The following is a 25,317-nucleotide window of genomic DNA, read 5'->3' on the forward strand; positions in this document are numbered from 1 at the left end:
TTTTTTATCTAAATATTTAAAAATTATATGTTGGATTTGTGTTATATAATAATTTTAGAAGTTTAGAAATCAGAAATTCAATCAAAATATATTAAATAAAAGACTAAAATATAATTTTTGTCCACCTAATTTTGTTAATCATATTGACCTTTGTTTTAAAATTGAGTAATTTAATCTTCACATTTTACAAAATCAACTATTTTGATCCCTTCATTCTCATTAGTGAGCTGACCGTTAAAAGTTAACTTGATTGTTATAATGTTTTTTTTATCAACTCAAATATATTTTAATTAAAAATTAAAAATAAAATACAAAATTAAAAAATATTTAACTATGATTTCACCCGTAATTTCACCATACACTTAGCTATAGGAAAGCATGGTAAGGATTTGTTTGAAGGGATTATAAACTTCAAAATTGGGTACGGATTTGGAAGGGTTCTCAGTATCTGACTAGGTAATGACAGGCTGCACAATATGTTCTTTGATAGTTATGCAGACTTCAGTTGATACTCCTATGGAAGTAAACGTCAAATACAAGAAAGATGAATGGGATTTTTTGACTGATCCAACTCTCTATCGACGTTTCGTAGGAAGTCTTTTCTACCTAACGACAACTTGACCTGACATATCGTATGTTGTTCACCAAGTCAGCCAATTTATGTCTTCTCCTAGACATCTTCAATTTGATGTTGCTTGTCGCATTATCCGCTATCTTATAGGGTCCCCTATACGTGGGTTATTCTTTCCTTGAGACTCTCCTTTATAACTTATGGCATATAGTGATGCTGATTGGGTAGGGTGTCCGGATACCCGTCGGTCTACTATAGGTTGGTGTATGTTTCTTGGTGGTGCCCTCATTTCTTGGAAATCTAAGAAGCAAGATTGTGTTTCTAAATCTTCTACTGAGGTTGAATATCATTCAATGTCTTCTACTTGTTTTGAAATTGTGTGGTTACACAGTCTTTTGGAGGAGCTTGGATTTTCACAGCCTAATTGTATCCCTCTTCATGCTAATAATACAAGTGCTATTCAAATTGCTGCAAATCCCGTGTTTCACGAACGAACCAAGCATATTGAGATTGATTGTCATTATATCAGGGAAGCCTTGACCAGTAAAGTTATCTCACTTTCTTACATCTCCATAGATCCACAAAGTTTCTTGTTGACAAATTGTTGCTAGTTGACTTACCAACATCAATTTGAGGGGGGATGTTAATGTATATTAATGTAATTTATTACCTGTTTTAATAGGTTTATAGCTGTTAGGAAATCTCCGATAATCTCTCCCTTCCCTGTATATCTCCGATAATAGGAATTCTCCTATAATCCCTCCCTTTCTTGTATAACTCCTATAATCTCTCATCTCCTTGAAAAGCATATATTTTGCTGTCTATTTAAGAAGGATAGGCCATAGAAGGAAAATATGTTTTTCCAAAAACAAAAGCTCTTATCATGCTGTAAAATGTTTTCTGGTCTCTTGATATTTTAACACCAACTTATGATTTGAAGGGCATTATCAAGCTAGCGCTTGAAGAAGATGCTGGGGATCAATGTTTATTCCTAAACATTTTCCTAAGTTTTTTGCACTAGCTGCCATGTTTCTTCTTGAGTTTTAAATTTGTAATTATTGTTATCTTCACTGTTTATTATAAGCAAGCGTAAATTCTTCTCTGCCTTTGGGCTTGTGCAAATAACTAATACATACTCTGTTATTTGGTAGTTATAATGTATTCATGACATTGGGATTTGATGTTTTTTTTATTGTAGGTGATGTAACATGCTTGGCCACCATTCCATTTGACATGGAAGTGGATGCTTATTTTTTGGCAAAGGAGGATGGCATCATTGTTGGAATAGCACTTGCAGAGATGATATTTCATGAGTTTGTCCTTCTTTAAAGGTATGAAGGCAATATGCAGATGGTCTATCATTATATTTGTGGTTGGTGCTTGGCTGAATCATTGTAGGATTACTTTCAACTATCAGGTGGAGTGGAGTAAAAATGATGGAGATTTTGTCCATTAAGGGCTACAATTTGGAAGAGTTCACGATAAGGTCATTATTAGGAAAATATAATTACAAACGCTAGTAGCTTCATTTGTAATTAATTTCGTGAATTGCTTCTATTGATCATGCAGGACGGGCACATAAGATTGTTGTAGCTGAAAGAGTAGTGCTAAACTTATGCAGAGGATGAGTGGGATTGCAACTTTAACTAAGGTAATTTGTTGTTTACTTAAATCTTTTCTTTTTGTTGAATTTCTGTAATATGCTTATGCTAACAACTACCTAACAATTTGTGATGAAAATCATGTTGAACTTAGTTATCTAACATTATATGTTGTTTTAAAGATCTCTATAAGGCTATTGAAAATATTGTGTCAATTATTGACAATGTTGGGAGTATTGTATCACAATTGAAAAATGGCAGAATTGGTAAGATTTAAGATGCTTTACTTGGGTTTTTAGCTATTAATTTTGTTAAGAACCAAGAATTGAAATGAGAAAGAAAATAAAAGATTTTATTGACTAGTAAGAAAAGAACAGAAAATAGGAGAGAAAACTCTCCTCCAAGGGTTTCCCTTTCACAAAGGATTTCTCCTTTCACAAAGAGCTAATGCTCAATCTACAAATGATAAGATCCCCTTCTCTCCTATCCTTCTTCCTCTATTTATATCTAATAAATCTCTCTAACTAACTAACTCATTAGTAGTTTAACTATATTAACTAACTCTTCTTCTCCTTATATCCTAACAATACACTCCTCTTAAAACTCAACTGAGGTCCGATGCATGCAAATTGAGGTCCGATGGCTTCGATGGTGGGAGGGACAAGGGTGGACTCCATATAACTTTAATCAGCTTGACTGGCTCGGTACATTCCTTCTGCCTTAGTTCCATGGCTAAGCTTTCAACCATAGATGCAACAAAATTTAATGCTAAAGGCTCACCCAACAAGTTGACACTCCAAGGTTTCAACACCATTGTTGTTCCAACCACCTTCATGAATGATTTTTGTTTCACCATAACAATCTTTGTATGGAAATCTGAATGTTGAAAACAATGTGGCTTGGTTGAATCACCAGCTTCGAGTTCCTTCTTGATTAAATTTGTAATTGGGTTATCAAGAAAATCATCTTCGCAATCCACATTCGTCACTTTGTTTTCCTTGTGCTTCTCCCTTTTTATCGGTGGATCAACTTCTTCCTCCATAACCTTTTCAATCTTCTTTTTTATCTTGCTAACTTTGCTTCATCATTTTTGGTTTCTTCTCCACCACAAAGGATGTGGTTCTTGATTACTGAACCTTCTTTATTTTTGTTTTCTGATTTCAAGAATTGCAATGGGTCATTGTCACACTCAAAACTGCTATCCTTCAAATCAGTTCCCCCTTATATGCTTCTATCAAAGTTGGGTAGTTCCACCTTTCTTGCCCAAGAACTAGCCTTTGCTTCACTGAATTTTGTCCCATTTCCCTCCATGCTATTTTTGTCTTGTTGAGAGGCATGGGAATCAACTTCTTCATTCAATATCTTGCACAACATGTGTTTCCACTCTGAAATGTCGGTCCTCCCTTTCAAGAACTTTGTGGAAGTCTCCCATTTTTTGATGTGGGTTTTTGTCTTAGTTGAATTTTCTTGCTTCAAGATACTCAATCTTTCAAAGATGTGGTTACCATGGTGATCTTCGAATCTTTTTATCAAAGCTGTGGAAAATGACTCCCAATGTGAATCTGGATTGTTTTGGCTCCAAATGTAGAACCAATGTGTCGCAACACCCTTCATGCTCATGAATGCATATTGCAGCTTATGGAATGAAGGAATTAATTTCTTTTACCTCAAATAATTTTTCAGCCCCAGCAATCCAACCAATTGGGTCTGTCCCCATGAATGCTGGCAGCTCCACCTTCTTATCCCAAATTTGCGCTTCCTCCATCTCTAACACTGACTTCCCCTCGAAGATCCGACAGGCCGGACCAATTTGTTAGGAACCAAGAATTGAAATGAGAAAGAAAATAAAAGATTTTATTGACTAGTAAGAAAAGAATAGGAAATAGGAGAGAAAACTCTCCTCCAAGGGTTTTCCCTTCACAAAGGATTTCTCCTTTCACAAAGAGCTAATGCTCAATCTACAAATGATAAGATTCCCTTCTCTCCTATCCTTCTTCCTCTATTTATATTTAATAAACCCCTCTAACTAACCAACTAACTCATTAGTAGTTTAACTATATTAACTAACTCTTCCTTCTCCTTATATCCTAACATATTTTGTCTAGAGCATCGTTGTTAATATCACGCCATAGCTACTGCTATTGTGTTCAATGGCTTATCATAGGTTCTTGCACTATGCTAAATGTATAGCATGGCACCATGCTACATGAATAACAATTTACTTTAAACATTATACTCCAGAACTATCTAGGACGAAACAAGGTTTTCACTTGTTGGAGATGAGTTCTTTCTAGTTTAGGAGAATAAACACAGAAGAATAATTACTAAAAATTCCATTAGTTGTTTTAGGTGTGCATAGTTTTAGGTTTGAATGGTATTACAAATATCAGTTTTTTAAGTAAGATGTTATTTTAAATTATATGCATTATGGTTAGTGTTATGAACTACCTATTGTGGCAATGGCAAGTGCTCTATTTGAGAAAACTATGGTCTAGGATACTGTGTAGGCTTCTCATATATCTTAACCCAATGTTTTGGTAAAACTTTGCAATTTGCAGCCTGTTAGAAACCACAAACACAAATGAGAGAAAACAGTCGTGTCAAACAATCACTACCGATGGAATATGATATATTATGAATGCATAAAAGGAAATATAGAGAAATCTCAATTCCTACTGCCCAAAGCTCAGCTCCTTCAAAGGCACAAAATGCTTCTTACAATGATGTTCGTAAACGTAATGAACATATTATTGTCACAAATCTGCAAATAAGTTGACTTATGAAGTCAGATTGAATGTAAAAGATGATAATGTGTTACATCTTACTTGACCCTGTAATTAGTGAAACCTTTATTATCTTATAATTCTTGACTGCGTTGTAGATTTAGTGTTATTCCACAAGCAATGGCAAATGCAGCATACCCTGCATATATGTTGGAGACATGATAATGTGTTACATCTTGTTGCTTGGAGTCTTAAAATTTTAAATGATTCCTTGCCAACTTTGCTTATTTGCTACATAATAAATTAATAACTAATCGTGTAACAAATGATTTGTTGATTCAGCAACAAGATGATAGCAACAGATTTTACTGATAAGTTATAATGGAGTATAATTCCTTACAAATTACAATAAAGAAAATCCCTGCACATTACACTGAAAAACAGAAAACATAGAAGAAACACCCGTGGATTGTTGAGGGTCTGCTTCCTTCCTGCCCTAGGGCCCTAATTCCTTATTGAATGATTGACTGGTTACCCTTCTCCCCTTTGCAGCCCTTTTCATCATTTCCTTTACTACATTCACTTCTATTGGCTCCTTCCTTTCCTACCTGCCACACGTGCAGTTGTTACAACTGAAATTCTTGTCCCTACTGCCCTAGTAACTGTAATGATACTCTCTTCTGAAAAATCTCCATTTCTTCAATGTGAAGGTTTGGGTAAATGCCTTGCAACTGCTCACAACTTCTATGGGGTCTCATTTGTGTTTCAAGGTTTTTGTTTTTTTTTTCCGGGTTGAGACCAGGACTCTTGAGGAAGTGGAAGAAGTGTTACATTATTCATCTCAAACGAAGACTTCTTTGACTCGAATAATGTTGGACAATATGGTTGTGCCTCTACCAAATGGGGATTTGGACATATCTATGCTAAAAGAAGTTGTGCAGTTGATCAATGGGAGATATGAGACCGAGGTATTCACCACTAAATTTGCTCAGTTTAATCTTTACAATATATTTTGGATTATTTGTTAGACTAAATGGTGCAGAATATTTTGGTACTGGTTTTATATTTTTTATTTCTATTATTATTTTGTTGAGAAACTAACACGTCTACTCAGTTGTCTCATCATCTCAAGAGGTAGATGGCAATTTGCTCAGCGTTATGTGAAGTCCAAAATTATGGGTGTGAAATATATGGTTTGATATGTTTTAATCACAATGGTTTAGTATGAGATTATTTCCCTTATTATTCATTATTTAGTTTCCTAATTTTGTAAACCTCCTTCATTATAAATAAGAGTATTTCATGTGGTTTGATGATAACAACACACAATAGTAAATAATTCTTACAATGTCTCAGAATCAAATTATTCTCGACAGAGGACCTATTCCCTAGTGGACCTTTATGCTTTGTGCCCTTCTTTTGCTTTCTCCTTTCTTCTATGCGCCAAACAGTACACATGCGCCACCACTCTCCGGTGTATGTGCATCATGCCCTTTTTTAGCTAACGATACTGCAAACAAACTCACCAGACATTCGGCGACCATGCCGTCATCCTCCTCTTCCTCTATCTACCCTATTTTGCTTTGTTTGGCCTTGTTTAGGTTCTGTTTGGCCTTGTTTCGATATGTTTCATGGCCTCTACCGACCCTTCTTCAGAACCCGCTTCCGCAATGATGTCCACCAATGTCCCTCGCACAAACACATTTTTGTGTGTGGTCACTGTTGGGCCTATTTGGCAACTAGTGCACCACCCTCTTGTCGGTTTGCATCAGTGACCTTTTAAGAATGTCCCGTCGTCCACGTGTATAGCCAACTAACACACTGTCGTAGCAACCCCACATAGGTCCCTTTTCTGGCGAGAGAAGTTCACGCACATGATACGTGATGCATCTCTAGCGAGCGTTACATTGGAACCACATCCTTTTGCCTCAGGGCGTGCTTTATTCATGGGTGAACAATACCTGTCACCACTACGAGCCTTCGTTGGCTGCAGCCGAGGTTTTTCGGCACAACCACACGAGTGGAACCATCTTTATTTTTGTTTATGTGGGGTTTACAATATTTGTAACAAGCTTACTTCATATGACATATATGCTCCAGCTTGAGGAGGAATGCAATATATGATTTGATATGTTTTAATTATAGCAGTTTAGTATGGGATTATTTCCCTTATTACTCATTATTTAGTTTCCTTATTTTGTAAACCTCTTTCATTATAAATTAGTGTATTTTGCTAACAATACACAAAAGTAAATAATTCTTACAATTGGTTTACTCTTTAATGTTGGTCTTGGTCCTTCTGCCTTGAGGTCATTATTATGGGTTCATGGCTCGTGCAGTGAAATATATTGTTTTAGTTGTCATCAGCTTGCTATGTCATATTCCCTTTTCCTTTGGCTCGTGCAGTGAAAGATATTGTTTTGGTTGTTATCAGCTTGCTATGTCATATTCCCTTTTCCTTTGGACTAGGTTTTTTTTCTTGCATTATTGTGATGCTTAGTAACTTGGGCCACTTAATAATTTCAAAATCCATGATGTGGATATCATTAATTTGGATGAGGATGACTTTAGATACTAATTTCTTGTGTAATTTTTGTGATGCCAGGCATTAGACAATGTCACACTAGATATTGTGCATAAAATTGGGCAAAGCAGAGTGACCTACATTTCTAGGTAAACTTTAAGTTTGGAAGTTCCACTTCCGTTGCACTTCAGAGAATCTGGTGACTCATGCGTACGCACGGGCCAGTTGATTTTTTATTTTTTTTATTACATAATAGGAATAAAATGAAATATAGTGTGGAACAACAAAGAAACTTACTATTTATAATAATATTGCGCTTGAAACTACAAAATATTGACGGTAAATGCTAATTTCTATAATCCATTTGCATATCATTTTCTTTCCCTTCCACTTTACTGTCAAATATACATATGTCAACCTAGCTACTTCCATAAAGTAAACATGCAAAACAAAGGAATGATTCTTAACATCATTAATCCGAACAAACTTTTGAAGACTCTTCGGATCAGCAAAAAATGGCTACTACCAGTGTCAAATAAAAAATCCAGGGAAAAATCCTTCAATTTGAAATTTGAACTTCTGCTCACATGACATTTAAATGATTTTTTTACTTAAAGCAACGAAGACATCATGCTTGGGATCATGCAAAATGTATTGAAACATAACAATAGCCAATTTTTGTCTGTAAGAAGAAGCATTGTTAACAGTACATAATTTGGATTCATTGGTCAATGAAAAGAACTATAAACAAATGTTGATATCAATTAACTATACCTTTCAATTGGTCCTTCAAGGATGAACTTGTCACCAAAATGTATGACCTGCTTACAATAAATCATTCCTTCATATGTTATCCTCATAATGACATTAAACAAAGAAAGTAAGAAAAATCAGTAAAAGCTCAATTAATTATGTACAGCTCTTCAAGCATTAGACTATAGGTTATTTTCAGTTAAAAATATTAAGTCCGTCTAACCTTAGAATTCTTCTGGTGAGGTATTAGAGCAATGACTTTGGATTAGGACACTCGTGGTTCAGAGTGCAAACATCCTGAGGGTAGACACATTTAGTCCCATCATCATTTGTAAGCTCTCCTTCTAAGCAAGAGTTTGATAGCATCTGAAGGCTATTGTCTCTAATCAGTTCAATGGCCTCATGAAGGTAAGTGTATGTTTTGAAAGTGACTATTTTGGGTAATTTTTTTCACAAATACTCCTTACTTGATTTTAGGTTTATTTGTTAAGTTACTTTGCGAGCTTTTTTTAATTGCAATATAGGCTTAAAATTAAATTCATAAGTGAATTATAAAGAAAGTTAATATTTATAATTAATTAATTGTTCAAAGTACATCATTGAAAAACATTTCTAAAAAATTGTAAACTACAAAAGGTAGTTTAATCAGTGGTACTATCATCCCAGTCCTTTTGTCTTCTAATTGCCAATTTATTTTCTTTCTTAATCCTTTTTATTTATTCTCTGATTAGGAAATAAATTAAGAAACTATAGAAGAACAGAGCCTACATAATAACAATAATAATAACAATAACAATAATAATAACAATAATAATAATAATAACATAAGCATACACACGAGTCGTTTGTAAATTTTTTCGCATGTATTTTTATTTGTTTTGCAAAGCAGAAATAAAATGAAAGTTAATATGCAAATAAAAATTGATTAAACATTGGTAATATATTTACATAGTTGAAAAATTGTTTATGAAAGCAAGAAAGATAGACAATATTATCTTCTCTGACTTTAATCAATGTCACTGTCATCCCAGTTTTTTTTTTTGCAGTGGATGATAATTTTCCATATTTTATTCCTACGTCTGTAATAGAAGGAGACCTTATCGCCGTGGTAGAAATCACTCTCCGCAAAGAATTGATACCATGGTTGTACAACATATCTGTGCCCAATTCCAATGTGAAGGACCACAACATTCCACTGCAATGGAAGTCCAAATCTTCTACGTGCATACACAGGGTCGTTTCCTTAGTCAGTTAGCAAGTGTGATTTTTTGTTGCAAGACAGATATAAAAGGAAACACACTCTTGAAGCAAAAAAGGCTTAATACTTATAATAAAGTTGATGTTCAAACTACAAAACATTGTTTGTAAAATTAAGAAAATACAAATAAAATTTACTTGGTATCACTAAGCCAATATCTAAATTTTATCGTAACTCTTGTAGTAAAATGTAACTTCATCTACATGACAACGACGTTCCATTGCAGATGAGGGTCAAATCTTCTTTGAATTGTCATATGCCGGCCGCAGACATCAAGATGCGGCAAGAAGCTGGAAGTTTCTATAGATAAAATGTAAATTAGATAAACATTTAAATAAGAATTTGAATAAGAAAGTATAATTAGTTAATTGTGAAAGGTAGAATGAATAAATGTATAAAATTAGAAAATAATAGAAAAGGAAATGAATACGAGAGAGAAAGTTATGAAAAATATAAATTAAAATGTAATATTTATTGGAATGTTTATGACATTGAATATTTATGTATCTTCTCTAAATAATTAAATCCTTTAAAATTGAAGAAGTATACCTCACTTTAGCTATAGTGTTTAAAGTTATAACAGAACAAAAACAATTTAAACTCATAAACTTGGATGTTATTTACAAAAGTCACATTCCAAAAAAGATGAAATTAAAAATTTCTATTTAGAGGAACAAAAAATACTTAGCATCATTTGGGTCTTTTAATCATCCCAATATAGCTCCTTTCTAATCATCTCAATGCATCATTCTATATTGTGTTAAAAACATTTTCCTCATGAAAACAAAAACATTTCCCCTTAACAAAAATAATTTAAGAATTATACAATTATAGGTTCTTCCTAAAATTAATCGATAAGTATGTTAAAAATATAAATAAAAGCCTTATTTCTTCAAAAAAATTCCAAAGCAAAACCAATGAAAGAAAAAGGAAAAAATAACACTAAATTTAAGAAAAAACTAAATTGTTCATTTTCTATTTTTTTATCCCACCTGTATGAAATCATTTTCAAAGATACGTTCTAAAATTAATTTAAGAAACTATTTTAAGAGATTGCAACTGTACAATTAAAATGCGAGTAAATAATGATACTAAAAGCAATTGCCGAGCATGAATTAAAGAACAATACTAAAAACATATGCGAAAAAACACCAATGCATGTTTGGCATGTGATATTCAAGTTAATAATGTGTATTAAATTTGTTTGGGCTTGTAATATATAAAAAATGGTTTGGGTAGAATTATTTAAAAAAATAAACGCGATCAAGCATAAAAAAAGAATAGACTTCGTTCGTCACTTTTAACATTTTGATGAGATTAAACAAATTCAACATCATCATCATGTACGATGATGCCTTTGGAGTGCATTTACATTTATTAAGGTCAATTTGAATGATGTCACAATTTTTATTATGGATTTTTTTTATCTCGGAATGATGATAGAAGATTTGAAATGGAAAGAAAGGGAAATCTCCAGAATAAATGTACTTATTTATAGGCTTAGAGTTCCAGCAAAAAAAATTTACAGGCTTAGAGGGAAAACAAAAGCTTTTGACATAATATTAATAAAGAAGATTTAATAACCAAAAACTAATACGTTTAATTTCACAAAAACTATTTTTTTGTTTTTTTTTCTTACACAATCAAAGTAACTCCTTGTACCACTAATATTTTATTTTATATTATAAACTTCTCTCATCTTCATTTACATTTATTGTTTTTTTTTTCATTTCCATAAATGGATTGTTGCAGCTAATATGAAGATTTCTTTTCTTTATGAGATGATATAATGATTTCTAGAGAACACATTCATGTCAAGTCACACAATAGAAGCTCATCAGAATTTCTTGAATTCATATCAAGCTTTAGGACTCTCCCACGAGTGCAAAAACATCAGAGAAATTTATTTAAGTTGACTGTACATTGTTATTTTGAGAACAAAGCTTCTTATTCTACACTTAGTACAAAATTTCAAAATTTGTTTTTTTTTACCTTGAAATTGAAATCACTTTGATTTCAAAGTGACAAAAGAAAAAGTCTCATAACAACTCTGGTTATTTATTTAGCAAGCATTAGTTTTTTTTTTTTTGCAAACCCTCATTTTGTCAATACTCATACGAATTTGAGCAAGGTAATGATACCATATGAAAATTTATGGAAATATTAATCAACATATCTGTGAGCAGAGTTTAGAGTAAAAGAAGGGAATAATCAAGGGGGTCAAAGCTTCAGTAAGAGATCTGAAACATTGATAGAATTCTCTATAATGTCAATGCAGGATCCTATAGATTTTCCCATTGATAAGGCCTCAGCAACCTTCCCTCGAGCTGCTTCATGCCTCCACAAGACCAAGACCGTGTTTAGCAAAGGCCATCTAACATGAGAATCTGCCTTCTTCTGTGTGAAGCCTAGGCCCTTGAGCAATAAATCCAACTGTCTACAATTAAGAAAATCACAATTAGTAATGGCAATGCCATGTGAGCTTTCCAAATGTTTTCACTAAGTAAGTAAGTAAAAAGTTGCATAAACCTTTCTTATGTCATCTAGACCTCCTTCAGAAAATCCATATATAAGATACTCAGTGGACACCCCAGCCAATGCTATACATGAAAATTTGTTCAACGTCTAATAACAAAACAAAAAAGGTTGGCACATAACTAAAATTTCATGTGTAGAATGTTGATTAAAGCAAACTTATAAGCAGTGTAAACTTATAAGCAAACTTATAAGCTGTGTAAATGTGAAAAAACATAATGTTTTTTTTTTCCTAGTGGATCATTGCTTGTAAAATATTAAAGGTCTTCATATCCTTGCCAATCTCCATTGACAGCTTTTCATGTTGTACGCCAATCTTTGTTTTAGTTGTCATGAGAATCAGTTTCCTAAGGGGTGCTAATATATTCTTGTGGTATTGTCTCCTTGCATTTCTAATATGTAGAAATATTCTACAGGAAAGACTAAGTCATTCACTTAGCATAATGTCTTCTACAATTCCTACTCGGATTGCAGTGCTTCAGTGTTGGCTAGTTGAATGGTCACTCTTGTTGCTTGTAGCGGCCCAAGGTTTAGAGAATAGAAAATAGACATATGCATATGTAACATTTACAGAAACTCCAAGATTGATCATGCATGGCATTATTAGACTCAAAATTGCATATGGTGAACATTGCTAGATATTTACATTTTGGAGGCAGAGATCGATGTTGAAAGTATTGTTACATTTTTAACTCCTCCAGCCTCTTTTCATTTTATTTTTTTGCACAGCAAATGAAAGAGATATATTAGCAAGTGAAAAGGTTCTGCCACAAGAAGTGTCAAAACCCTTCACAAAATTACACAATAAAAGCACAAGTTTGGTGATGAAACAACCAAACTCATAAAAGGTCTCGATGTAGCCATGCTGCCCTTGCAGGATACAAAACAAAGACTCACCCTCTGTAATCTATATTCCCGATTAACTACTGCTACATAATTGCAGTTTTTCCATTGGCATCTACCTTAGATGGAGTAAACAATTGAGGGTATCTATACACCATACATATAACGATGGATCAAACTCTTTGATGAAAGCTTTACTCCAGCTCCACGCCCTGTAACATCATAAATCCCAGATTGGCTCTGAATCACAGTTAGCTTGATTAAAAATTATCTCATCCCAGATTACCTCTTTGATGTTATCACTTTTCAATAAAATATTAAAACATTTATTCTAATTTTATCATATGATAAATAATGTTTTCTTAGAAGACTTAATAATATATTTATTGAAGTTAAGAAAAAAAATAAAGATATTTTGGTAAAATTATTCCCTAGTAAATAGTAATTCTATTGGAATATTTATGTTCTCAGTCTGTCTAAAAGAATATTAAACATCATTGATTTTGGAATGAAAGGAGGAGTAACGTTACAATAAGAAGTTCCTATGTTAGGTCATGTTTGAAGACCACAAATGAATTAGACTATTATACTCATCATCAATTAGAAGCTAGCGCCATGGCCATGTACCTTGCCAGAACATGCCAGGCAGGTAGTCACTGGCAGTGAATTTATAAAGAACCTACACTCAATAACTCAAGATAATCAAGCAGTTTAATGAGCTAAAAACATGTATTCAATCAATTAGATTATTGATAATGGAGTCACTCAACCTAAACTGCTACACAAAAACTTTGTCATATAGGTAAATTGTGACAAAGGTCAAAGCCAGGTTGCTAGGACAAACAAAGCTTCTAATTGATATAAGATAAAATGAATACAATAAACATATACATATATAGCAGGGTGAAAAATGTTGTCGACTTCTTTCTAAGCCAAATGGTTATTTGAACAATGCCCTTACTTAGGGACATGGCCGTTTGCTTCTTCTTCCCTTTTTTCTTCAGAGATAGTTTTAGCAATCGTAAAGCTAGGCTGATTTGTTGAAGACATGAGCCTAGCCCACATTCTATAAGTAATTACCACTTTGTTCTGTCCCTCAGTGATTCTCTGCATAACAAAGCAACCAACATAATGCTTCTAAATTATATAGTTTCCTACTCAAAATTACAACTTCATTCACCCAATCATAAACTTGAATACTCCACATCTATGCTCTATTGCATACCTAATAAAAGGAATAGCCAAAACATATAAACAACTGCTAATTCCTTTGGTAGATAAGAATTGCTAAACCTTGATAAGTTTGCTTTGGAAGTTCTGAAGGGTCAACCACAACTATTTTTTCTCTTATAATTAAGTAAATATGTTTGTTAGTTTTAGTTATGAAAGAGCATTTGAGCCTGCTGCTTTCACTCTTTAACAACAATTTGGTTGGTTCCAAGCTCAAAAATTATTATAAATATATATGCACGTACTTTTTCTTTCATTTTATTTATACTTTGATTTTGTTTTTTCAATGTCATTCTCTCTTTACTTTGTATCGCATTGTTTATTACATTTATCACTTTTTTTCACTTTTTTTTATTTCCCTCTCTCCCTCTTATTTAATTTGCACAAAAATAAAAGGACATCCTTTTGGGATGAGGAACAAAACAAAAGCAGCAGAACATACCAAAATTTTGGAAGGCTCTACTCCTTAACTCCTTTCAAAACCCATCATCCCAAATGTAATAAAAGTAACTTTATAAATAAAAACCTAAATGAAATGGCTGAACAGAAAACCCTTGGAAGTGATAAACATTAGCAAAACTACAAATGTGCAGGCTTCAGGAGATGGAGGCTACAGGGGAGGGGGGGACATGTCAGCAATAGAAAAACTCACATGAAATAGCTGAGTGCTTTCTTTACTCGTGAACCCCCTTCTCCATATAATTCATTCCATTGTAAAAGCTCAGTCTTATTTACTGATTCAGAAGAAACACTTGCACATACTTGATTCAATATAATGTAGGAAGTAACATATTACTAAAAACGAAAAGCGAAAGAGCTCAAAGGATTGGAGAGGACTTTGCTTAAATGAAATTTCATTTCATACATGCTGATGAGCATATTTAAAGTATTCTATGTTTAAATCTCTAACGTCCCCACTGCTGCATAATGTTGGAGCTGGTAGCCCTTCTGCTAGAGCAGCAGCACGTTCCTATCATGCATCAAACACATTAAGCATACATTAGCTCCTTTCAATCATAAACCCACCTATTTTGTAAAGGATACAATAATTCCCCTTCATTAAAATTACTGGCTAACAACTTAATAAAAAATGAGTTCAAAATCCAAGATCATCGAGAAATAAAGAACTCTCCAAGTCTATTGTTGCTTTGTCTCAACCAAGGTCATAAGTTTAGAGCGTAATTTTCAACACATGCAAATAGCATGTAGACTTTATGGAAAGATTTATGCACGCAACCCAACTATAAGTTACCATCAAAAGCAATGACAAACCCATAGATACCAAGCATAACACTAACATAAAAAAGAGACACCTTTTTTTCCTTTTCTAATATCTCTATAATAGGCCGATGTGTTGCAGTTACACACAAATTTTGCAATATAAGGGCAAGCATCAAGTATTGAATAATAGTAACATTAATTTCAAAGAATAAAGTAACAGGAAAAAGAACACCAACAACCCGTCCAAGGTTTTTGAACATCAATTTTATCAAAAGAACTCAAGGTTATTACAAATGCACCGTCTCTATCCTCTTCTTCAGGACATTTAAATCTGCATCTATGCTGGTGAATCTCCTTGTTGATTATTGATCATGGTTATTACAAATAATGAGCCGAATAATGCAAAAGAAAACCTATTTAAAAAAAACACTATTGTATAGTATAATACCTGAAAGAGAATAAGAGATTAAATAATGAAATTGAACTTTAAGATAAGATGGGAGAGAAACAACAACCATATCACTCTGAACCTTAACTTAGGCCTTGTTAATTACAATATATGATGACTGACTAATGATTCTCTAATGAAACAAAAATAAAATAAAATGACCCAATATACTCCAGAGCAAGTTGTTGTGTAATGTTGTTCCAAAATAGAGGCATATATCATTATGATATTATGTTGACCAATGACCACAAATGCAAGAAATTAAAAACTCAAGTTGTGACCAAAACAACTCATAGGATACCAATATTTCCAATCTCTAATGCAAGCATCATGATCCAAACAGCGAAAAGAAGTTCAAGTTCATTGCAACGAATATTCTCAATGACAAAAACCTGCATGATAGATTAGATTTCATTAGAAAATATAGATGTTGGGTACATAAGTTGAATGAGGCTGGGAGACTACTGGGCCAATGTCCTGGCATAATACAACACATGAGCATACCATTCAATGCTATTGCGACCCAAAGAAAAATACCAAGAAAAATATGCAATTCCTTTACATTAAAACAAATTCCCAAAAATTTAAAAAGACTAATCAGCAACCCCAGCCCCACATAAAACCTTAAAACCAAGCTTGTGTTCAGCAAGGAAAGAGAATATATATATATATATATATATATATATATATATATATATATATATATATATATATAACATATTTCAAACAAAGTAGCAAATAAAAGATGAATGGTTGCAACCTCATCAACTTGTTTGCTGTTACTTTCATCCTCGTGGTGATCCATATTCGTATTTGGTGCTCACAAAACAAGCCTCTGTGCAGCAGCAACAATAACACGAATTAGCAAACATTAGGGTTCAACGCGAGAAAGAAACTTCGTTTTACCACACCCAAGAATACACGAAGAAAGCGGCAATCAAATCAGTGAAACGTAGTAGCGTTAAAAAGCAAAACAACACAGGCATGAAATTAAGGGAGGAAAAAAAACGAAAAAAAAGATGGAAATTACCGAAGTGAAGGTCGAGAAATTCGGCGCGGCGCAATTGGAGAAAAGATGGGAGAATGGAAGATTGGAGAGTGGTGAGATGAAGGCAGAGGAAAAATCTCATCTCTCTATGGCACACGTCTGAGATGAAGGCAGAGGAAAAATCTCATCTCTTTGTGGCATGTGTCAACAAATGAAGCAAGCACAAAATGCACCTGTCAACCAACGAAGCAAGGCCAAAATGACGTGGAGCAACCAAAGCCTGAAGCGGAAATGCCCGAAAACAACACCAACTGGTGAGAGTGTTCCAAGTGGTTTTGTGAGATCCTCGTGCAGAGACCAAAGCGAGCAGCAAATGATGAAGAAGAAGAGAGAATGCATTGCGAAAACCGGGTGGCTTCAGCATTCCGGGGAAATTTCAATTTTCGAAAAAAAGAAAGAGAAAGAGATAAACAGAGGAAAGAGAAAGATTTAGGATTTGAGACAGATTATCAAGCAAAATTAAACAGAAGTTGAAATCCACCAGTTTGAGAATGATACGTGGAGTTGGCAGCAGAAAAAAAGTTCAAAGCAAGACACATGGCAGCGAGGTGGCACAAAATCAAGCAAAGTTGGAGGGGTATAAAATGTGCAAAAAGCCAAGAAATTGGGCACATGTCAACAACTGGAGCATGGGCACAATAGCCTTTTCCATATACATCTCATTTATAAGACTTAGTATAAATGTATATTTTCTTATATTTTTCATTAATCTTATGTTAGATATTTTACAGTTTTTATCATTTTAATTTTTCAGTTTACAATTTTTTCTTTCTATTTTCCAATTTTTTATTATTGGGTCCACAGGCTAGTTCATTAGCATTAGCCTGTCCAATTTTACAAACAAGGCAAAAATGTGGTGGCAATTGCTTTCTGTACCTCCGGATTTGCTTCCTACACCCCATTTCAGAATGCAATTTACATAAGTACATTCTGGATTAGCCACTCCCGAATGTAAGCATTTGCTACATTTTGGAAAGGCTAATCCTGAATTTAAACAGATTAGGCTTTCCAGAAGGTTAAAAAGGTGCAAGAAGCAATTAAGGAGTTTCTGGAAGCAATTGCCAAATGTGGTCCATTTAATAAGAAGCTAGCTTGGTTTGATCTATTTAAATACAGAGCAAAAAGGATCAAATTGACCCGTACACCAACCCATGACTAAAACCTACAATTTTTTTTTTGCAATGACTAAAATATTTTTTTTTTCTTTCATATTTACAGGAACTAGAATGATATTTAAGCCTAGTATAAATAATACATGGCGTATAACTCTTAAAACAATGGTAGCCAATGCGTTAACCATTATCCTGTTTTTATAAATTACTACTATCTTCTTCTGCACCATGTTACTTGGGGGATTCCTTTTCTTGCTTCTTTTAAGTCAATGATTATGAGGTTTTTTTTTCTTTTCTATTTTGGTAGAGCATGGTTGAAATTTTTTTAAGAAACTCCCATATAGTACTATTTTTTGAGAATGTTACCATGCTTGCTTACTAACTATTAAGGGGTCTAGATCAGTTTGTTGAGTAGGATGTGTTGAATTACGGCACTACAGTTTCCGTCCACAATGATGTTGTCACTATGGATGTACTTGTTAAGGCTGAAGTTGGAAAAATCATAGACTGTGGATTAGAACGGAGAGAGCATAACAGAGGCAAAAAACAGAGCAAGGAAGCTAAAAAACCTCAGCTTTCAAGAAGATCTTAGGTTTAAGAGTAATATCTAGGTTCCTACAGGTGGAGGAGACATCCCCACCATTGTGTAATCTATTATTTTCTTCTTAAACCCTCATCTTGTAGCTGAAAGTTGCTGCCTTGTGATGGAAAGCTAAGTATCTCTGCTGGAGAATTCTACTGGAACTTGATGTAAAGTCTTAACTATCTATTTAAAGTTGTTTTATGTGTTCATTGCTTTTATCTACACTTAATTATTGCATGCTTTTGGTTTGATCACCCACTGGTGTGTAAAGTTAGGATTTTTAGCATTGGAAAATGTATTAATCCTTAGAACTGTATAGAGTAGGGCTAGATAACTGCATTGCTATACATAGAGTGTAGGGTTTTAGTTTTTGATATGCTGTGATTGTAATGTTGTTCGATTAGGCTAAGTTCGACGAGACATCCGAGAACGAGGTTTAATTAGAATTAGTCCATTCATGCGAGGAATCGGTGTTTGGTATTTTAGTCCTCAGCATAGAACGTAGAAATAATGTTAAATAGAGAAAAATATTTTAATTACATCAAGCATTTAGTAGAAGGACCCAACATTTTAATCATCTATTTTCTCTCCCATTTTGATAAGCGTATTTGTAGTTCTTTTAGATTTACAACACATACATTTTTGTTTTAATTCTATTTACATGGGTTTATATCAAAGCCTGCTTGTTGAATGAAACTTCACCAAATGAAACAAGTTCCTTGAGTTCGATACTCGGTTTCTTACCGTTTTACTATTACTTTAACGACTCGATACACTTTCCGATAAAGTTTGGAACTGTCCTAGAGTTTGAACAAAGTTTTTGGCTCCGTTGCCGAGGAACTTCTTTCCATTTGGGAAGTCTAGTTCAGTTGGTAGGCATTAATTCTTTATTCTTCAATTATTTGTTTTTGTGAATATATAGTTAGTGTAGAATTTGTTTTTCTCTTGAATTGGTTAACCACTATTCTTGCTAGTGTTTTGTATGCACCGTAGATCTTCTGCAGGTGATTTAGTTGATTTGGACTTGGAGATTGAAGCTACTTGCAGAAGAAACAACGCAGAACGACGGAGAAAAATCTTGCAAGAAAGGGAAGTACCAATTCTAGAGGAGCCTTGTTCATCAGAGTCATCTTCTATTTACATGGCTTTATATGAAAGCCTGCATGAAGAACTAAGAGTGAGCTGGCTTGTGAAAAGAAAAGAAAGGCTAGTCCAGCTAAAGGGAGAGAGGTGCCATATCCCTTGGTACCCTTAAAGAAAGACAAGGAGCAACACCTAGCTCAGTTCCTTGATATCTTCAAGAAATTGGAGATTACTATGTCCTTTGGAGAGGCCTTACAACAGATGCCACTCTACTCAAAGTTCCTGAAAGATTTGCTAACCAAAAAGAGCAAGTACATACATAGTGAAACCATTGTTATGGAGGGGAATTGTAGTGTAGTAATTCAACGGATCCTTCCACCAAAGCACAAAGATGCTGGAAGTCTCACTATACCATGCTCTATTGGTGATGTGTCTGTTGGCAAAACTCTCATTGACTTGGGAGCTAGTATAAATTTAATGTCACTCTCTATGTGCAGGAGGTTAGGAGAGTTGGAAATTATGCCAACCATGATGACACTTCAATTAGCAGATCGTTTTGCTACCAGATCCTATGGAGTTATTGAGGATGTTTTGGTTCGAGTAAAGCATTTCACTTTCCCAGTTGATTTCATTGTAATGGACATCGAAGAGGGCTCTAAAATCCATTTGATCTTGGGACGTCCTTTCATGTTAACTGCCAGCTGTGTGGTAGATATGGGAAAGAAGAAGCTGGAGATGGGTATTGATAATCAGAAGATCAGCTTCGACTTATTTGAGGAAGAAAAGCTGTTGTTGGACCAAAATGTCTGTTATGTGATGGATGAAGTTGAGGAGGAGCAGGATTTGAAGGTTGGAACCAAGTTTAACCCTGATCCATAAAGTAAGATGCGTCAAGCTAATGACACTAAACAAGCGCTTGCTAGGAGGTAACCCAGTCCTTTTTAATTCTATGTTTACTGCATTTAGTTTGGGAATACTTGTTGTGATTGTTTGAATGATTAATCAGCATATTTTACATTGAAAATGGGGTTGATCAAGCTTCTCTAGAAGTTGTGGATGAAAACACTTAGAAAAAAAAAATTCCGTCATCCACTCGCTCAGCGCGCCACGTGCGCTAAGCGAATGATCCTTCACGTGTTGAGCGAGTCACTTCTCGCGCTAAGCGCATTAACCCTTGTTCATTGGCTGAAGAGGTCTCACTGAGCGAGCCCTGTGCGCTAAGGCCAAAAACTTATCTGGAATTTCATCTTTTAAAATTTGGCTAAGCAAGTCATCTCGCTAAGCGCACAACTACATCTCGCTAAGTGCCCACGGTGCGCTAAGCGCAATTCCTTCTCTGTTGGACCTTATTTTGAATTGCGCCTAGCGGGTCAGCCACTAAGCCCAAATCCCTCTCGGGTTTGGAATTGCGCTAAGCAAGAGCCACTCACTAAGCCAGCCCCACTACTGCATCAGGAATCATTTTATTCGCTAAGCCGGGCCATGGCCCGCTAAGCGAGAGTTGCAAACCAATCAGAGCTGCAGAACTCGCTAAGCGCGACCCTTCGCGCTAAGCCTAACTTTTTCTCTGGAATGCCATATTTTCGAATTGGGCGAAGCGAGTCTACCTGCTAAGCGCGTGAGCTTGAATTCTGAAAACTCAAAAGTCATTGAGTGCTCGCTTAGCGAGTGACCTGCGCTAAGCGAGGCAGCCGAAACTGCCAACAATAAGGCTTAACTCCCTTAGGCAGTTTCCTTTATGCATTCACTTCTCATTTTACCTTAGCATTTGTACCTTGCACTCTCTGCATTGTGCATTCATCCTCCTCTGCTTTTGTTGCTTCCTGTGCATTAATCTTCTCCATATCCAAGTAAGTATTCCTCATTTTTCTACTTTTAAATTTTTGTTCTGAACCTTAGGATAGAAGACTACTATAGCTATTTAAAGTTTTGATTTTGTGTTGGATGTTATTGCTGTTAGGTTAGTTGTTAGTAAGCATGCTGTTAGGGGTTTTATTTCATGCACAATGTACATAATTTTACTGTGTTTTGATTAGGTTTTGAGGCCTAATAGGGGCCTGTGTTGAGAGGCTGAGAAGCCCCAATTTTTCTGGAATTTTCAATGATCTTGCTAAGCGAGCCTGCTCGTTAAGCGAGTTCATCAATTTCTATTGATTTTTTGGGTTTTTGGATGAACTCGCTTAGCCGGCCCTGTCCCGCTAAGCGTGTTCATCATTTTTGTGCATATGTTGAAAGTTCGTATGAACTCGCTAAGCCACTGCACTTGGGCTTAGTGAGTATTTAAATTTCCAGTTTTTATTTTTATTTTCAGTTGGTATGAACTCGCTTAGCTAGCATGCTGCGCTTAGCGAGTTAGTTTGTTAGGACAAACTCTTAGAGTCTTTTTGTCTTCTGTTGGTGGCTAAGTGAGTCCTTTCGCTAAGCCACTCAGCCCTGTTGGCTGAATAAGCCTGGGCTAAGCGAGTCAATCTCGCTAAGCCCAAGGCATTTTTGTTTTTCTGTGATTTTGTGCATGCGCTAAGCGAGCCCTGCTCGCTAAGCGCAATTTCTTCTCTGTTTTATTTATTTTTGGAATTGGGCTTAGCAAGCCTGCTCACTAAGCCAATTATGTTCCAGAGGTCTGTGTGGGCTAAGCGCCTACTGGCACTAAGCCTGTTTAGTGGGTCGCGCTAAGCGAGCTTGTCTCACTAAGCGCAATTAGCTCTCTGTTAGAGAATAAGGCTTAGCAAGCCATGTTCGCTTAACCACTGTGTTGTTTCAACTAAGCGAGTGTGTCTCACTTAGCTAGAGTCTTTGTTTTTGTGTTGTCGTGCTAAGCGCGCCTTGTGCGCTAAGCGAGTCAGTCTCGCTAAGCACCTAGTGTACTTTTCAGTTTTATTTTTTTGTTTTCAGTTGAAATAAAAACCTTTCTAACTTGATTCTTGTGCTCCTTTTTTGATGCAGATGGCTTCCAGGAAGAGGAAATCCACAGCCTCCCAACCTCGGGAACTCTATGATACCACCCGGTTTGTTTTCGAGGTTGCTTGGGAGTGTTATTCTCAGAACATTCACTCCTGGAACATCCTTCCAGAGAGGAACATTAACCTCTTCGTGACTGAGTACGATGAGTTCAGGCGAGAGCTCATCCGGCGGAACTGGCATAAGGCGCTGACACAGCATATGGATGGGCACATCGATGTGGCCCTAGTTAAAGAATTTTACTTGAACCTGTATGATCCAGAAGATAAATCACCAAAACAGATTCGAGTCAGAGGGAAGCTAATAAATTTTGAAGCTGCGTTGTTGAATGCTTTCTGGGAAACACCACCAGTCATTCTGCCAGGGGAGCAGTACCCCTCATATTCTATTTTCTGTAGGGCGTGGACACACCCTCAGGAGCTTGCCTCCAAGCTTTGTATTCTAGGACATGGATTTGTTCTTAATGTTGAAGGAGCGCCCTGGAGGCTCCTGAGGAAGGACTTGACTACCTTGGCCAAGACATGGAGTGTGCTCTCATACTCCAACCTCGCCCCCACCTCTCACACGTCTGATTTTAATATGGACAGGGCGAGGTTAGTCTATGGGCCGGTTATGAAGATGGACATGGACGTGGGCTTCCTCATTTCACACCAGATGTCACAGATGGCCAAGTTCAACTCCTGCAGGCTTGGTTTTCCTGCATTGATTTCAGCATTGTGCATAGCCAGAGGAGTCATCTCAGATTCTCTGACTTTCGAGTTCCTCAGCCTTGCCATTAATTTGGCATACATTAAGAAGAACTGCTAGAACCTGGACGATCTCATGATCAAATTTCCAGGGACTCGCAAGGCACAGGCTCGAGGATCTGAGGTTCCATCTTCAGCTGCTCCTCCTGCTTCTGCTTCCTCTGCACCTGCTCCTTCTCCGGCTTTAGCCCCTTCTACTTCAGCACCACCACTTCCTCCTACTTATTCTCATTCACCAGCTTCGTTTGCTCCATCATCATCATGCCAGTGCCAATGCTCCAAGGTCACCATTCCTATGTTGCAAAGCATCCACCGTGGCTTATGCCTGGTGATGCAGAGTATGCATGACTCGACTCAACATTGGCCTTTTATCAGCATGGATGAGTTCATGGCACAGGTGGCTTGGCCAAGAGTCCAGCCTTCTCCTTTGGGGGGAGGTGAGGCTTCCACAACCCAGGAGCCTCAGCCAGAGCCAGAGGTTGCTCATGAGGCCACTCTACATGCTACTTCACCTATCGTAGAGGTCTCTGAGGGTGAAGAAGGTGCCGAGGACACTGATTATGCAGCAGATCTTCAGGCGGCATAGAGTACCTGGGATCCTTGGCCTACAGCAGCACATGAGACACCACAACCAGCCCAGGATACTCCTTCTTTACCTTATGGCGAGCCTGCACCAGCTCAGGACGAGCCTACTGCTGCTCCGGATGATTGTTGATAGGATTTTCATTTATTTTTCTGCTTTAGATACATTTTATTTTCAGTTTATGTTTTTAGTACAGTTTTTATGTTTAGTTATTTAGTTAGAAAATTTTGAAAGCTCGTTGAACAGTTTGCATTTTTATTATTATTGCAGTGGTTTGATTTGATTTAAAAATCTTGTGTTTGTTGAATGAATTGGATTGATCAATGGCATGAATTGAGTGAATTGTACTGCGTAGATCATATGCTTTGAATAAGTATTCAGTAATTAGAAGAGAAAGAACATGGATTAGATACATGGTTGAAAATGTTAGTTGGTTTGACAGATTGATTACGAAGGTAATCACTAGCCACAACCCGGTGAATGTGTGATCTTTAAATGTGAGAGAACGACTAACATTGGGTACTGATTTTTGCATGAATCTCTAATTACTAAATGAATGCATGAGTTTGAAGATGATGAAGGTCATGATTGACTGAAACAACTACCTAGCCAAAAAGCTTACCTTGTGCCTGAATGAATTATACTTTGCACCCATGTTGAGCTGAAAGTTTGATTGATTAACTAGAACCCTGAGCCTATAAATTGTAATCTCCATCTACCTTGTCTTAGGTTGTAGGAGAGCATCATAGTTCAAGGCAAATTTGTCCCAAATTTGGGGGAGTTTATTGGGTGACAACAATTGTGGTAAGAAGATGACAACACACACAACAAAATCAATAAGCAGCAAGTAAAAGCTACTAAAATTAAAATAAAAAAATGAATAAGAAGAAATAAATCCAAAAAATAAAAGCTAAGTGTGTGCTGTTGTCAAAGCTAAGTGCCTTAAATGAAAAAGGCATGTAATTGAAGCTGGAATAAAACAGAAAAAGGGTTGATCTAAGGATGAATGCTCTCCTAAAACTTAAGACTTTTGCATCCTAGAAAAACCACATTTTGTTTGCAGCCCAGCCTCATTACAAGCCAAGAAAAGCCCTTCGGATTCAATTTGTGTGTTTGTAACTATATGGCATGAGATGAATTGCAAAGATTGAGACTTGTGTTGGTTGTTGATTGAGAAATAGCCTTAAACACTTGTGCTTGAGAGAAACAGTGACCGTGAGGCATTGGCTTGTTGAATCTTCCTTGATATCTGTCTTGCCTGCTAGCTTATTTCACTTGTGTGCTTAATTATCATGCTGATATCTTTGAAAAGTTGCATATTTTGTGAAAAGTTGTTGATTGAAGTATTGTATGCCACTTGTGTCATGTTATTGAATGCTTGGAAACAAACACAATTTAGAATAACCGTTGTGATTTGTCACTTGAGGACAAGCAAAATTGTAAATTTGGGGGAGTTTGTTAGTCGTCATTTACGACTAACTTTTGTATAGAAAAGTG

General features: G+C 35.7%; 2 protein-coding genes and 1 pseudogene across 2 annotated transcripts; 2 read left to right on the forward strand and 1 right to left on the reverse strand.

The window, feature by feature from the left end:
- The first annotated feature begins 771 nt into the window (after positions 1-771).
- On the forward strand, positions 772-5,117 carry LOC100805282 (nicotinate-nucleotide pyrophosphorylase [carboxylating], chloroplastic-like; annotated as a pseudogene).
- Positions 5,118-11,650: 6,533 nt separating this feature from the next.
- On the reverse strand, positions 11,651-16,512 carry LOC106799279 (uncharacterized). Its single transcript, XM_014777473.1, has 6 exons — positions 16,468-16,512; positions 16,049-16,099; positions 14,904-15,008; positions 13,436-13,487; positions 11,960-12,030; positions 11,651-11,863 (listed from the first exon to the last, which is right to left on the reverse strand). Exons 1-6 carry the CDS (start codon positions 16,510-16,512, stop codon positions 11,651-11,653), a joined length of 537 nt encoding a protein of 178 aa, XP_014632959.1.
- Positions 16,513-19,767: 3,255 nt separating this feature from the next.
- On the forward strand, positions 19,768-20,412 carry LOC102668796 (uncharacterized). Its single transcript, XM_006584266.1, has one exon. The coding sequence runs from the start codon at positions 19,768-19,770 to the stop codon at positions 20,410-20,412; it is 645 nt and encodes a 214-aa protein (XP_006584329.1).
- Positions 20,413-25,317: the final 4,905 nt, after the last annotated feature.

This window comes from Glycine max, chromosome 7 (assembly GCF_000004515.6).
Source record: "Glycine max cultivar Williams 82 chromosome 7, Glycine_max_v4.0, whole genome shotgun sequence".
NCBI classification, from domain to species: domain Eukaryota; kingdom Viridiplantae; phylum Streptophyta; class Magnoliopsida; order Fabales; family Fabaceae; genus Glycine; species Glycine max.